Raw genomic sequence first — 15,500 nt, 5'->3', positions numbered from 1 at the left:
TGAAGTTTGGACAAAAATAGACAGCTAAAAGGAGTTTCCTGCACCCCCTCCCCCAAACAAACGCACACCAATTTGTAGACTGCTGACCCGATTAGACACAAACACGCCTCCACAAAAGACACACACAGCTGAACATGCATAAAAGCTAAGTGATGCACCTACACACAAGCAATCACAGACAGAACCTCCAGCAAGTACGCACACTAATATGTACAGATTAACACATTATTAGCAGCATGTGTAGACAGAAAGATGCAGAAGCAAATATTCCACTGTGACACACACACACACACTCACGCAGAGGAGCCCGGATGAGTGACAGAGGAACTTCCCAACTGCGAGGGGAGGTGGGCAGTCAGCCGAGCATGAAATTAAAGCCCCAACTGTCAACCTGAGGACAGTCAGGACGACGAGTGACAAGTGTGCGTAAACGCTGTGTGTGACAGGCAGTGGTAGTAAGGTGGAGACGGTGGCCACAGATGTATTCCGTGGAGATCAATCCAGTGCTCCTTTTCCTTTAGGGAAGCACTGGAAATTGTAAAGTTTAAAGCTTTAGTGGCTGCAAAGAAGCAGCCTCTGTGGACCTGACCTATAGAAATCTTCCTGGTCACAGTCACAACCACCCTTGTATCCCCTTCTTATTTGAATTACCTTTTCATTTATCTTTCACTCTGCATTCCTTTGTCTTAATGCCCTATTAACACCTCGAAAGCTCAAATTGTTACAGAATATTCATGCATCTTTTAATTATGTATGGCTGCATGGATCTAGTTTAGTTGCTCTCTTTTCTTTTCTAGGAACCAAAAACAAAAGCTAATGTTAGTGCACAGAGGCTGAACGGCGCCCAAGGCGAGAAAACGCACCATCCTTGTGCTGAAATTCAGCAGTAGTCTCATTTAAAGAAGGTTAACAACCCCCATTTTCTAATTAATAAAATGCCCTCTTAGTAAATCATTGAAAGACTGCCAGAATCTTCAGTACAGTACTAGAGTGGAGAATAAGAGACTGGAGGCTGAGGGGGAAAATAAAGAAGCACTGTGCTGCTCCCTGCTGGCCCATTAGTGCGACTCGGTGTCAGCAGTGAAGAGGAAGAAGGAAGAGTGCATCCTCAAGGAGAACCGAGCTCCCCTCCAACAGTATTTCCTCTTCATAACAACAAGAGCAAAATCTAATAAAAAGCCATCATCTGCTCTTATTCCCTGTCCTCAAACTAATGGTGGAACATTAGAGTGCAGACAGTCCATAAATCAGGACAGATGGATAAACCATAAAAAGCATCATCGCAGGTTATAAAGAGTGAGACAGACAGAGGCGTACACACAGGGGACACAAATACAATAAAAGGTCCACAAGTCTGGCATGTGGACGGTCTCATTATGTTTTCAACATGAAATGGATAAATGAGAGCAATGACAGACCTAAGCAATATATGACTATTTATTTTATACACTTAATGAATAAAAGCATAAAGTGAAGACAGGATTCCATCTGCTGGTGACAGAAGGTAGTGTAGGAGACTACAGCAGAGCCCATTTCATATTGTTCTCATTAGAGACAGTACAGGCCAGATCTGTGTACGATGTTACAGCAGAGCTCCACGTTGTTCAAAAACTACTGACAACAATCTTTGCAACATGGACTTATTTTATAAGGACAGTCACACATACATCTGCTGTTAATGTGCAATACAGAGCACCAAATCTGAAGATGCAGGATTATGTGCAAAGCCACATGTTCACACCTGCTGCTCCTGTACCTCAGTCACCCAGGAGCACAGGTGACCCACAGAGGCCTACAGGAAAAATGCCTTTTTCTCATTCATTTATGGAAGTCACCACATTAATATCTCTAAAACTAAATATCAATCCATTTTTCAAACTGAGAGGCAGACATCCACTCACACTCAATCAAACCTATGATCACTGTGGGTCCACCTATTAACCCAACATGCGTTTAGACTGAGGATGTAAACTCCACACAGGTAGGCCCAGGACGCTTCTGCTGTGAGGCAACAGTGCCAATCACTGCTAGCTACATGTGTTATATTTGTCTTACATTACATCAAAATTCTCATTTTTGGCTAAAAATCTAGTTACAGCTCAGCTTCAGATACAGGTTAATTGGATGCCTAGCTCTGACTCGGTACAAAAATGGCACACAGATTTTTACACATTTACATTTCAAGACAGCATACTTTAGAAATCACACTGACAGGAGAATCTTCAACCTACTGACTCATGCCATCAGTGCTGCAAATCCTCACAAATAAAAAGACTTGCCGGGGCCACCCCGACTCTGCGTCTGCAGTTTAAGCTGACAAAGTTCTGCTTCAGGGAAAGCGAAGCACGATTCTGGTTCAGCAACTCTAATTGGAAGTTGACGGTATGCATTACTTTTGTTGATTTTACACACTTTAAAACCACCTCACAGATTTTGGACTGCAAATACCTGGAGCTGCTGGTTGTGTGAACTAATCTATTAAAATACACAAAGACACAATATACCACAAAGTAACTCACATAACTAATCTAAGAAGCACCAGACAAATTCTGGGTTTTGCAAAATAAAATTAGTGTTTTAGTCAAAAGACTTTGCTGGCTTGTAAGAAACAGCAGTTAGACAAACCCGATGTAGTTTTTAGGAACATGGTTTATAGCCAGCATCTGCAGATTCCTAAACAGCAGTAACACTGTGTCCCCCTCTCACACTTTGAAGCTGTTCACACAGACACAAAAATCACACCAAACTTGCACTTTTCTTCCTCACGTTTCTAAGATTAAATTTACATTTGCTTTGTGATGCTGTACCACTTTGCTGCAGCCTACCAAAGGATGTCTCCTTGACAGGACACTACAAAACTAACCTCCCCTTCACACCTTTAAAATGTGTACAAGTACAGGTGTGTGGGCACCAGATTCTGAGCCCAGCTGAGTGTGTGTGTGTGTGCATGTCATAGTATTTTATGTGCATGACAGGGGAGCAGTACCAAGGACAGGTCGTCAAAGTGCTGAGTACCCCACAGGCGCTTGCCAAGATCCGCTGCGCCAGCACAAGAGAGCATGTGCCAGCTCAGAGCATCGCCTGCCACAAATCATAATACTGACACGTAGTCAGGCAGTGTGTGTGTGTGTGTGTGTGTGTAGAATCTGCTCACACTGATGAAAGGATTGTGTTAAAACAGAAAATTAAAATTATAGTCTATAATCCACTAAGCAGTAGATAGACTGACATGCCAGGCCAAACAGGCAAATGAAATACAATCAATAAGGTGTGCACCACTGTCTCACCACACACACACACACACACACACACACACACACAAATATAGGGCAGCGTGTGTGGGCAGCGTGTGTAGACAGCAGGCAGGTCTGAGGGTGGAATTACAGCTGAGAGTCTAAGGTGAGTCACCGCTCTGCAGTGGTCACAGAATGGCTGCCACACCCAAAATACGCTGACCGCAGCAGGCAGCACGGAGGATGGACGGCACCTGATCACACCAAAGCCTAAAACAAACCGATCAATGAAACTGGAGCTCTGCGTTCCGAGTGGTCAATCAGCTACGGAGTGAAAGCTTGTTTTCCACATCAATAAACTCTAATACACTGCCTCTGCTCTTGGTGCGGAGCAGAGCCTGACTAATGTAAGATTTTCAGGACAGATATCAATATTTGGCGAATTAAAAATCTGACATTCCAAAATGTCAGTCACTATCTTTTTTCCTTTGAGAAACACACAACATAAACAGATTTCCCTAACACTTGTTATTTAGAGTTATCGCGCTCATTTTTGTAGCACTCCAAACAGGAAAGTTGCAAAGTGCCATCTGCTGGACAAACTGTGCAACATCAACACTCATAACATGGTTGAAGGGTGTTTCTCCCTTGTCCTCTTTATGTTTTTCATTTATCAACTGTTACAAATTCCAATACTGGTAGATAAGCACATTTCTAATATCTGCCCACTGATAAATGGGTTGAGCTCTGTTGCAGTGCACTGCATTAAACATGAAAGCTCAAAAAACATTTTACAATTTCATCTTCAGATCCACTACTAAATGATTGATTACATCCTTCAATAATGCAGTGAAACCAATTTTTCATATTTTACACTGAAGAAGAAATCAAACCCTAAACAGTAACTACATGCAAGTCATATTTGCACAAACACAAATATGCCGCCAGGAGTAGCAAGGGTGCTAGAAAAGTGCAGAGTATTATGAAGATTACTAACAAATCCTTTTCCATCAAATAATCATATGTCAGCATTTCCAGATGTCACGTTTCCTATTCAACAATTAGCAGCCAAAATCAATCGACTTTTATATCCGGCAAAGAGCAAAAACTCCTCACAAACAAAGAAATATTAGGAATTTCTGTCTGACCAGAGACTGGAAAAAATGTAATGTTTTTTTCTTTTCTTTTTCTTTTTTTTTAGATCTAGCTCAAAGTTCAAATTAAAGGTTAAATATAAATAATTCTCATTTCTGCCCATGTCAGTTTCTACTAGAAACGGTTTTCCCCATCGCTGCTTAACATAGAGACACAGGATACATGGATAACAACGACCACAGAGGTTCATGTGACGGGCAGCACTTTTGATTATTTCATCTTTAATTTTTCAACATCAAGTTGGGTTGGTCATTTTCCCATGGTCTAAATGCTATAATGAGTCAGCTGCTACAGATAGTTGCTATAGAAACGAGCTGGCCACACGTACAAATCAGATTGGTAGCAAAATCAAAACACTTTGCTGTCACAGTTGGGAACAACACATGGTCCCATATGTGCTGAACTGACACCTCCCTTTGTTCCTGCTGTTGTTACATAAACTGAAAGTGAAGGTAATGATAGGAAAGATTAGCATCCGAGTCTTTTTGTTCTGCTCATTTTCACTGATTACTGGAGATCCCAGTAGTCTTAATCAAGAAACACAAACAAGACAAAAACAGAGGGGAAAAACAGTTTTTCAAAGAACATCACAGCACAAAAGTGCTTCCAAAAGCATGTTTTCATTCAGAGGGATCCATAAATAAGAGATTATTAAGTTAAATGTGCTAAAATCTGATTCAGAGGACTGTCTTTGCCCCAAAGTAAAGGTTATTCTTCTGCTATGAACACTTTGCCTGTCAATTACCAGCACGTTAACCCTGTTCCAGGAAGGAGAGCATTAACCTAGCATGTTTTCTGGTGGTGTGAGAAAACAGAGCACAAGAAGAACATATAAACGTAACACATAAGAGCCCAGCCCAACTTCAAACCCAGGCCCCTGTAACTGTGAGAAAAAGGTGCTAAGTATTGATCCACCACACTCATTTACCTTCAACTTTAACGGTTACTGCCTGGTTCAAAAATACTTTGACTTCTATCTATACTCTTCCCATTTGTAACAACTGCATAAGAGGTGAGTTTTTTTTATAACTCCCTGTTTGGATTTTGTTGAGGTTGAAAAGTTAGAAACATGGCTGCTTTTACTGACAGGTATACACAGCTCCTGTCTGTTAGGACCCTTCTCTGCTAATCAGAGACACTGGACCTCTTTTGGTTGGTTGGTTGGTTGGTTGGTAATTTTTTATTTCAACATGTGAACAATATACAGGTACATTTAGAAAAGAAAATAAGAGAGAGGGAGAAAAAAAATACTATACAAATAATACATACATCTTTGTGATATTGTTTGCTATTTTGGGGCATTTTTACTGGAGTTTTCTGACAAATATTGTGGCTTGGTGTGTCGTAAAAATATCCAAGAAGTCTGATGAGTATTTATACAAGTTGAATATTTTACTATCCTGTTACTGCTAACTGGTAACTCAGTCTGTGCATGAGTGCAGTTTGTACTGAAAACAACACATTTCAAGAGGTGCAACTTTTACTCTGAAGGTGGCCTTCTTTTCTGCATTATACTTAAGTTTCACTACTGCTCAGAATATCCATTTTTCCTAGCAACCAGAGGTTGCCACAGGGTAACAGATCAGCTGTGTAACTAGGCACTTCAGCCTCACATCCAAATGTGTTAGCATCTGGCTCCAAAATATAACACAGCAGCAGCCAAAATGCTAACACTGAGACTTGTGGGGTCCAAAAACCATTGGCTACATCCATCTTTCGTCTACAGCCTGCAATGGCAGCTGGCTGATTTTGCACTTGGTAACTGATAGTGTGAGATCCAAGTATAATTTAAAAACAGTCTGGAATCTAGAATCATTCAAGTGTCTAAACTTTCAGCTTTCTAAAGCTTTTTATCCATAGTGTGTTTGGATAAAAATAGCTGTGACAGTATGACTCACAGGGTCCGACTGGATGCTGCCGCTTTCTAAATAACCTACATAAAACATCCCACAGGCTGCAGAGGAAACCACAAATCAATAGATCAGGTTTTGGGGCCACTGGGATCATTTCTAGTCTGAATATGAACCAGTAGTGGAACTGAGTCACAGTAAGGCTGGAAATAAATAAGAGCTTTAAGCCATTACTCTAGTTTTGTTTCTTTAGCACATTTTCTTATCAAGAATAGCTAAGACTATAATACTTACTTGTTGTGAATGGTATCAGTCAAGGTCGCTTTAAAAATCAACTTCCGTGCTTTTGAGACCTCAATTAGTCCTGTACGGACAAAAAGCCCACTGTGGATTATCAAAAGATTTCAAAGTATTATATTACTGTGGAGTGTACTGAGAGGAGGCCTGCATAAATGGTACACCCTTCCTATTGATGGATAGGAAGTTTTTCAGTTTTATATCTCCAGCCAAGGCTCAGGCAGCTCCTCCACACTCAGCCACAGGGAACCAGGTGGGACGAGGATAGTGTGTTAGCTCACCTGGCTCCTCATCAGCTGAGCCGACACGTGTTTTTACTCATCAAAGAATAATCTGTGCCACAAAGTTTGGAAGACTAAATGGAAGCTCTCCCAAAGTCACACTTCACAGAGTCAATACTAATGAGCCACATGTTGACTTGGGTTAAAAAAAAAAAAAAAAAAGAGGTTCTGTGTACCAGACATTTAATTTTTAACAAGAACTACATTTTTCTCAGTTTTGATTGCGTTATTTTATTTTTCATTTAATGATGACCTCAAATGTTGTAAAATACACTATATACTGCTGAGAGAAGGAGCCAGTTTAGACCTTTATAAAGTCTCACCCATGCAGCAAATTGGTAACATAAATAAGAAAAATAATGTCATATAGCATAAATCTTTAAAAAGAAAAAACATTTTTACATTATACTGCATAGTACTGCAAATTACTAACAAACAACATTGAAATGATGCTTTATATTCAAAAGCAAGCCACAACTCTCTTTGCTCAAAATGCAACAACGCCTCAGTTACTAGCATGACTCTATGTGAAGTATTACAAAGAAATTGGGGTTTTGGACTGTTGGTTGACCGAAAGGAGTATTTTAAAGACATCCAGTTAAAAGACATCATTTACTGCCCAGGGGTTTATACCTGTGGCCTCACATGACCCTCCACATCCAGGAGTTTGCAATTACCTCGCTTATGTATCTCAATAACCGACTACAGGAACCTAACTAACACTGTTTATCGCTGTAAGGTCCACTCTATGTTATGATGACTCATTTCCTTTCTCTGTAATACATGTTGAGCTGCATGCATGTCCCTGCAGGGCCACTGCTCATACATAATGAAGCTTAATGAACACTTAAGGGCAGTCAGTGGCTTTATGGGAAAAGCGGAGTGAAACAACCAGAGATGGACCCCAGCATTTTTGTGTACCACATTTATTTTGTATGTGGGAAACGTACAAATAAACTACATTTGGTTTTTATCTACATGATGAGTCTGTGTGGGTTTTGTTCATTATAATGAGGAATGTGTGTTGACTTATAGTTTATGTGCCATTTAAAGTTTCAACACTTACTTTTACTACCAAGCATTATAGTAAACATAGCGACCTGAAAGACTTATCAGAACTAGGAACCAGTCAAATGTTATGACTTTATATAGTTTTATAGTCAGGTGCCATTACTGTACTGTAGTTACTGCAGGCTGAACCAGTTATTGTTGAAAGTGGACAGCTTTCTCAGTAGCGTTGCCTACTCTGTCTTCATGCGGGACGTGAGAAACTTTCTACTGCCATTCACTCACTTACACATCCTTCCATCTATGTTCTGTCACTTATCCAAGTCTGGGTCACAGGGGAAGTAGACTAAGTCGAAAGGCAGCTGGGCAATACACTATATTGCCAAAATTATTTGCTCATCTGTCTTCATACACATATGAATTTGAGTGACATCCCATTCTTAATCCATAGGGTTTAATATGATGTCATCCCAGACTTTGCAGCTATAATAGCTTCAACGCTTCTTGGAGGAATTTCCACAAGCTTTAGGAGTGTGTTTATGGGAATTTTTTACCATTTAATTTTTTACCATTCCACAAGCATGAGGTCAGACACTGATGTTGGACGAAAAGTCCTGGCTTGCGTTCTCTACGCAAATTCATCCCTAAGGTGTTCTGTCAGGTTGAGATCAGGATTCTGTGCAGGCCAGTCAAATTCTTCTACACCAAACTCGCTCGTCCACGTCTTTATGGACCTGGCTTTGTGCACAGTCATGTTGGAACAGGAACGAGCCTTCCCAAAACTGTTCCCACAAAGTTGGGAGCATGAAGTTGTCCAAAATGTCTTGGTGTGCTGAAACATTAAGAGATCCTCACACTGGAACTAAGAGACTGAGCACAACAACCATAAGTACCGCTCTCCTGGACACCACCAAACCTAGACATGTCCATCGGATTGCTGGTTGGTAAAGCATAAATGGTCACTTTGGCAACGTGCTTTACACCACTGCATCCGATCCTTTGTGCTTGGTGACGTAAGGTTTGGATGCAGCTGCTCAGCCATGGAAACCCATTCCATGAAGCTCACTACACACTGTTCTTGAGCTAATCTGAAGGCCACATGAAGTCTGGAGGTCTGTAGCGATTGACTCTGCAGAAAGTTTGAGACCTCTGTGCAACATGTGCCTCAGCATCAGCTAACCCACTCTGTGGTTTAAGGTGGTCTAGCACTTCATGGTTGAGTTGCTGTCATTCACAATCGCTTGATTTTATACACCTGTGTCCATGGAAGTGTTTGGAACATCTGAATTCAATTATTTAGATGGGCAATTGAATACTTTTGGCAATACAGTGTACATGTATCCAGCATGTCCTCCTGATAGACCATGTCCAGTACACCTCACCTCACCTCGTGGCATCCTGCTCAGATGCCCCAACCACCTCAACTGGTTTAATTTCAGATTTTTTATTTTCTTTGGACTCAGTAGTGACCCACTGGAACACTGTGGTCTACTTCTTGTCATGTTCTGATTAATTCTGCCAGTTATACATGCAAAAATAAAACAGGTACTTTAATATAAAAACAAAGCCTTCACCCCATCCTCTTAGCACACTGTATACAGAATCGCTGTATTTCAGAACAAAGATCTGGATTTATAAGCACTTTGCATTTAAGAAACCTAAGGACAGGGATTTGTAGGACTGACACAGACAAAAACAAACAAAAAAGTTAGAGTACACCCAGACTATAAATAATGAGTGCCTGCTGAATTCATTAATCTGCACTCTGCATTCAGCAGCTACCCCACTCTCCCTCTCCCTCTCTCACACACAAATGCTTAAGCTGGATTTACAAGAACAGCAAAATAAGTCAACTCACATGGGAAACACACATTAACACGAAGAATCCTGTGCAAAACAAACTAGCTGACATTAAACAACGCAGAACAGCAAACAAGGCCATTCTCCATTGCCTCCAGGTACCACAGCAGCTTTATTTGTACTGGCTTTCACTGTCCAGTCACTGTCACGGTAGTCCTTATTTTGTTCTGGAGCAGCTAGAGGACTGTTTCGTATGCTGCTATACCAGGTTCACAGAGGCTGCACAGCAGAACTCAGGCTAAGCAGCTGCAGAAATGCTAATCCATCTGGAGATCTCACAGCTGACTACGACACCCTGCTATTTACTTGTCAGGTGCATTCGGGCACATCCCTTTCCCTTGCTAAAAATATCCCACAAAGAGGAAAAATTTATAGTTGGAAGTAGGGCTGGGCTATATCATACCGTTCACGGTAATACCGGTGTAATTTTGGGCAACGATAGGAAAATGAAATATCGCGATAGAATGTGGGTAAAACGCGCATGCGCAGTGCCTATGTTTACATACGCACAAGGGCGGTAACGGAGAATGAGAAGAGCGAAAGCTGATCGTTGAATGAAACGGATGAACCAGAATTGGTTTGTAAAAATGCTGCAACTTCAGTGGTGTGGAGCTGGTTTAGCTGTCGTCCGTCAGCACTATTTTTGGTAGAGCATGCTAGCGGGCCGTCGTTATTACCGTGTTGTTTGGAAAATACGGCACACTTAAAATCAATCCTTTGATTTTTCTGAAAATCGGCAGTGCCCCTTATAATCCCGTGTGCCTTATGTATGAATTCTGGTTGTGTTTACTGACCTCGAAACGATTTTATGTGGTACACGGCGCTCGAAAATCTGTCAAATGTTTTAGTACGACTTTGCTAAGCTACGAACCCGCACCGCTTGATGGATTGTCGGAGCATTACGGCTATCGTAGACGGGCCCCTCGCGGAGTGATAAGTACTGTGCTTCAACATAATATCACCGTATTGTGTGTGTATAACCTCTTTTTAAGTTTTGTGGATATTCTACATGGTTATGCTGAGGATATGTCGGCCAATTTCCACTGGAAATGCCTTTTGGTTAAACTGTCCGCAAGGAATTTGCACTGTTACATTTTTATATAACTTTAATGCACATAAAAAACAGCTGCTTGTTTAAGTGAAAATACATTGATGGGGTTTTTTGCACTCATAAAGTTGTGGAGTTGTAAAGTATTTTGTCTAGTGTCAATTATATCGTCAGTTATATCGTTATCGCAAATTTTCAAATGTATATCGTGATAAATATTTTTGGTCATTTCGCCCTGCTCTAGTTGGAAGAACCATAAATGGACAAACCCTGTTTTGACACCATTTCTCCATTACTCACAGGGTTTATTTTGTTCTGCAATTTAGAAAAAAGAAAGAAAGAAAATCATATGGCCATATATCAAACAGCATATAGCTGATAAACATATCTGTAATAGACCAGAATCTGTGGAGGACTGAAACTGCTCAAATTGTGACTGAATGAATGAATAAATAAATAAATAAGACTACAGCAGTCACAAAAAAACTTTTACACTTTTAAAATCATTTTACAGACTCATTTGTTTTTGTCTTAGTTATTAGTCAGTTATTTATTTAATCATTATTTTGTTTTTGCCAGTTGCAGTAAAATCAGGTCCGCCACGTGACCAAAGATGCAAAAACATAAATCGGTGAGATACTGTGTGAAGTTTTTTTTTTCCTTTAATACATTTTACATATTTTTGAGTCACATTTTCAATTGTTTATTAATTTTGGATATTGGTCCCTCCATAAGCAGGGGTTAAAATGAGATTCAGCAGGTGGAATGGAGGGGAATGAGTGCATTAGAAACAAGTAAGATAAGCACTTCTGTTGTAAACTCCAGTACATTGGTTTGCTTCATGAACTGGGAGACCAGTACTGACTGAAGTTTTCTGGCCTCACATTCTATAATATATAGGCTCACGTTACAAGAAACATTATGGATGCTTTCCAACCTCTAGCCCAGTATAAAGGTCAAATTTGGCAAGAGTTACGAAAGACCATCATGACCGGATCCCTGTGGCCCACTTTAATAAACACCAGCACTTACACAGTTTGTTTCCAGTCTGATGTGAGACGCCTCGGTCAGAGGTTTCCCAAAATAAAACCTTTCCAAAACTTATTCCACAGAGGAAGGCTGATCACAGAAAATAATAATACTGCATACTAGTCCACTTACACAAACAGAGGTAATTAAGGTTAAGGTACATTTCCCTTCCATAGTGTGCCTGATGGCAACTACTGAGATCACCACTGAAGAACCATGAAATATATTTAGCTCAACATGAAGGATGAGGACGATATGACGAAACCAAGGAGCAGCAACAGGATCAGTGAGACTGACTCACTGAGGTCTGCTACTACGGATTACAAATGTCAGATGGTAGAAGAACCATGATGACGCAAAAGGCATCTAATCTCAGTCATAGGTAGCCCCAACAAGAGCCGTTCAATCACCACTGAAAAGGCTGGAAATTTGATGCTTGGACATTTACTGACTGGCAAATATGGGCTGGGCTTTCTCTTAGGGTGTTTAGGTAACAGTGAAAGCCTATGGGAAATGCTGTCCTGTGAGAATTATACGTTTTTTTGTTAATAAGATATACTAAATGCATGCAATTTTGACATCATACATTACAGTTGTTGTTTATGCCGAATTAAAGAGCGACTCTTAAGGTTTAATGAAACCTCTTCCATCACACTCTACTTTACACTCGACTCACGGGAATTTTAAGCTTTCAATTTTCTGAATGGAGTTTGGAGAGGTGGCTTCCCTCGCAGGAAGGCATGCCTGGCCAGAACCAAGGTGTGCGCTCACTCACTATGTGCTAATAGACCTCTCTGCATCGAATCATATCTGTTATTAATCTCTGCCTCTCTTCCACAGCATGTCTTTCATCCTGTTTTCCTTCTTTCACCCCAACCGGTCGCAGCAGATGGCCGCCCCTCCCTGAGCCTGGTTCTGCCGGAGGTTTCTTCCTGTTAAAAGGGAGTTTTTCCTTCCCACTGTCGCCAAAGTGCTTGCTCATAGGGGGTCATATGATTGTTGGGTTTTTCTCTGTATTTATTATTGTGCTATCTACTGTACAATATAAAGCGCCTTGAGGCGACTTTTGTTGTGATTTGGCGCTATATAAATAAAATTGAATTGAATTGAATTGAATTGCGCTGCAGCAGTATCTGAGCTCACGTGCTTTTCTCCTCGAGGCATTCAGCGAGTAAACGACACCTCTAAGTCAGTGGAATCTACACGGGAGACACGCGTTTTCCGCTCATAAATAAACCAGTCAAGGACGTGACATCGATACCGGCGGGCGAAAACCGCCTCAAGTTAGCCACACTTACACAACACAAGACCGGAACTATTAACCACTCAACTTCAAAATAAAAGCTCAAGCGTGGATTTCTAAACTTCAAAAACTGAAATACAAATTGAAAAGGTTAAATAGAGAAAATTATTAGCGATGCCCCTTTTGTGAAACTGCAAAATCACAACTTGGCTTGTAGCTGAATCTCAATACTAACATATAAATACATATATTCTCACTACAATTCAACTGAATTGCATTAAAGTATTTGTATTAGAGTAACTTTTTGGCAAGCTTCTCTGCATTTTTTTTCTTTTCTTGTTTTATCTTAGGATTATCATTATCATTATTATTATTATTTTATAATAATAATAATAATAATAATAATAATAATAATTATCATTATTATTATTATTATTATTATTATTATTATTATTTTATAATAATAATAATTATTATTATTATTATTATTATTATTATTATTATCATCAATGTTGTTATTATTATGGAAAGAAACAGATAATAAAAGCGCTGGATAACGACTTTACTTTAAAAAAACAAAAACAAAGCGGAAGTTGTGTGTTGTTCAGTTATTTTTAATTAAATGTCGCTCAATAATAATTATTAGGGGCTTAAATGTAATTAAGAAACCAGTAGCGTAGCATGGCGCATTGTTCATAACACAGATATGAACGGGGGAGGACACGTCAGGTTTACACAGTTCATATGAAGCATCAAAACTAAAGGTCGGATGCAAGCATTGCTCCACACAAGTGACTCCCATCAGAATAACCTTACAATATGATGCTAGCTGTATGATACATATGATGCTACCTGTGCCTTTTAACGGACAGGTGCCCTCCTCGTTACATCTTGTCATGCACCTGTGACACCAAGGTTAGCCGCAGAGGCTGCCGGGCTTACCTTTAGCTTCACAGTCAGCACAGTACTTGTTATCCTCTTCTCTCAGCAGTTTGGACAGAATGGCCTGATGCTGCTCATTCAGTTTCTGGGCTTTTTCTCTCTCAGATCGCGTCGTCATGTCGCCAAAGTTCGGAAGTTAGACCTGCCTGTGAAGAGTCGATGAAAACCACGGAGTGCTCAGCCTGTGTTAAAATGGGTGGAACATCACCTTCTGCCCGCACTTTGCTGCCTGTATTCAGTTAGCTTACAACCTGCTAGCGAGGTAATACGGATCTGTGGCAGCATCATCTCTGCTGCTTTCACGACTGTGGGAATTTTTGCAGCGGCGCGTGAATCAGAATCACACAAGTGGTGGGACACACAAGGAATTTCGCGTTATTGGTAACTGCTTCATTTGTCAGCTTGACAGTAATCCTGAACACACCACCAATGCAGTAAATTGAAAACACATACCCACTATCATTCATCGACTGGCCTTCCCCACACCCCGGGCCTCAACATTATTAAAGCATCTTGCGAGAGAAACAACAGAGAACAAAAGACAGCTGACACTGACAGAAGAGCTTTGAAGAGGAATCCTGGAGAACTACATCAAAAAATTAGAAGAAACCAGCTTTAGTATTTTAATGAAGTTAAAACACAGTTTTACTTGTATGAAATTTGGTACATGCTATTAACGTCTCAAGACATATCTGCTCGAAACTGTTCATGTTTGATAAGGACCCTGATTGCATCTGGATGGCAATATGTACAGTATTAATCATTCGTAGCACCACCTAGCAGCAACAGAAAATTGTCTTTTACTCTTTGGGACACCAATTCCAACTGGTTGACTGGTGTAATGTAAAATTTGTTCAGGAAAGACTTCGTTGGTGTTACTTTATTTTTAGAACTCTGACTTTTTGTCAGATGGTGTTCCTGAGCCAGCATGGCGAATTTCAATGTTTTACCATTAAATTAATTCAAATACTGTAAACAAAAGGGGAGTAAGTTTGGACATTTTTAGCTATTTTCAAGCCTTGATGATTTAATCGGACCAACATGATATTTGGTTAGTTCAATCTAAAGACCTTGTTGATGTCATAACAAGGGCTTTTTCTACATCTCAGAACCTTCTATCTAATATACACTACATTCACACATATTCACACTCGGATGGATGCATCAGAGAGCAACTTGGGGTTAGTATCTTGCCCAAGAATATTTGATATAGGCTGGAGCAACCAGGGACCACAAACCTTCTGATTAGTAGTAGTCAGGTCCTTATCTTTGCTGCTTGTACTTTAAATAATAATTATTATTGTTTTTATTATCATTATTTTTTCCTTTTAAAACACAAACCCATTTTGGGTGGCATCAATAGAGCATTCTGCATGAAACACCAACAAATCAAACATGCAGAGCCACCCGCTGTGGCGACCCCTTGTGGCAAGTAATTTTTTTTTCCTGTGCCCTTACTTCACAGCTTTTCAATACACCATAACCCACAAAATGCTTAATTAAAATTAAACAAATAAAAATGTTTTAAAAAGAAAAAAATTGTGCATGAAAAAC

The 15,500-nt window shown here is 40.1% G+C and overlaps 1 protein-coding gene across 6 annotated transcripts in view; it reads right to left on the bottom strand.

Annotated features, from left to right (window-relative positions):
- Positions 1–14,914, bottom strand: part of LOC100701755 (stromal membrane-associated protein 1) — a 152,429-nt gene extending 137,515 nt beyond the window's left edge. For 2 of the 6 annotated variants that reach the window (XM_019367024.2, XM_013275809.3), the window contains exon 1: positions 13,947–14,914. Coding sequence is in view for 4 of the 6 variants with exons in the window: in XM_013275807.3 (XP_013131261.1) it covers positions 13,947–14,064 (118 nt within the window). In the remaining 2 variants the exon portion in view is untranslated. The remainder of the gene's footprint in view (positions 1–13,946) is intronic. The other 4 variants (XM_005457077.4, XM_013275808.3, XM_013275807.3 and 1 more) reach the window with 3 other exon arrangements.
- Between the last annotated feature and the right edge of the window lie 586 nt (positions 14,915–15,500).

The sequence above is a fragment of the Oreochromis niloticus genome, linkage group LG13 (genome assembly GCF_001858045.2).
Source record: "Oreochromis niloticus isolate F11D_XX linkage group LG13, O_niloticus_UMD_NMBU, whole genome shotgun sequence".
In the NCBI taxonomy this organism is placed as follows: Eukaryota; Metazoa; Chordata; class Actinopteri; order Cichliformes; family Cichlidae; genus Oreochromis; species Oreochromis niloticus.
The sequence above is the reverse complement of the archived record's forward strand: the minus strand, read 5'-3'. Positions and strand labels throughout refer to the sequence as shown.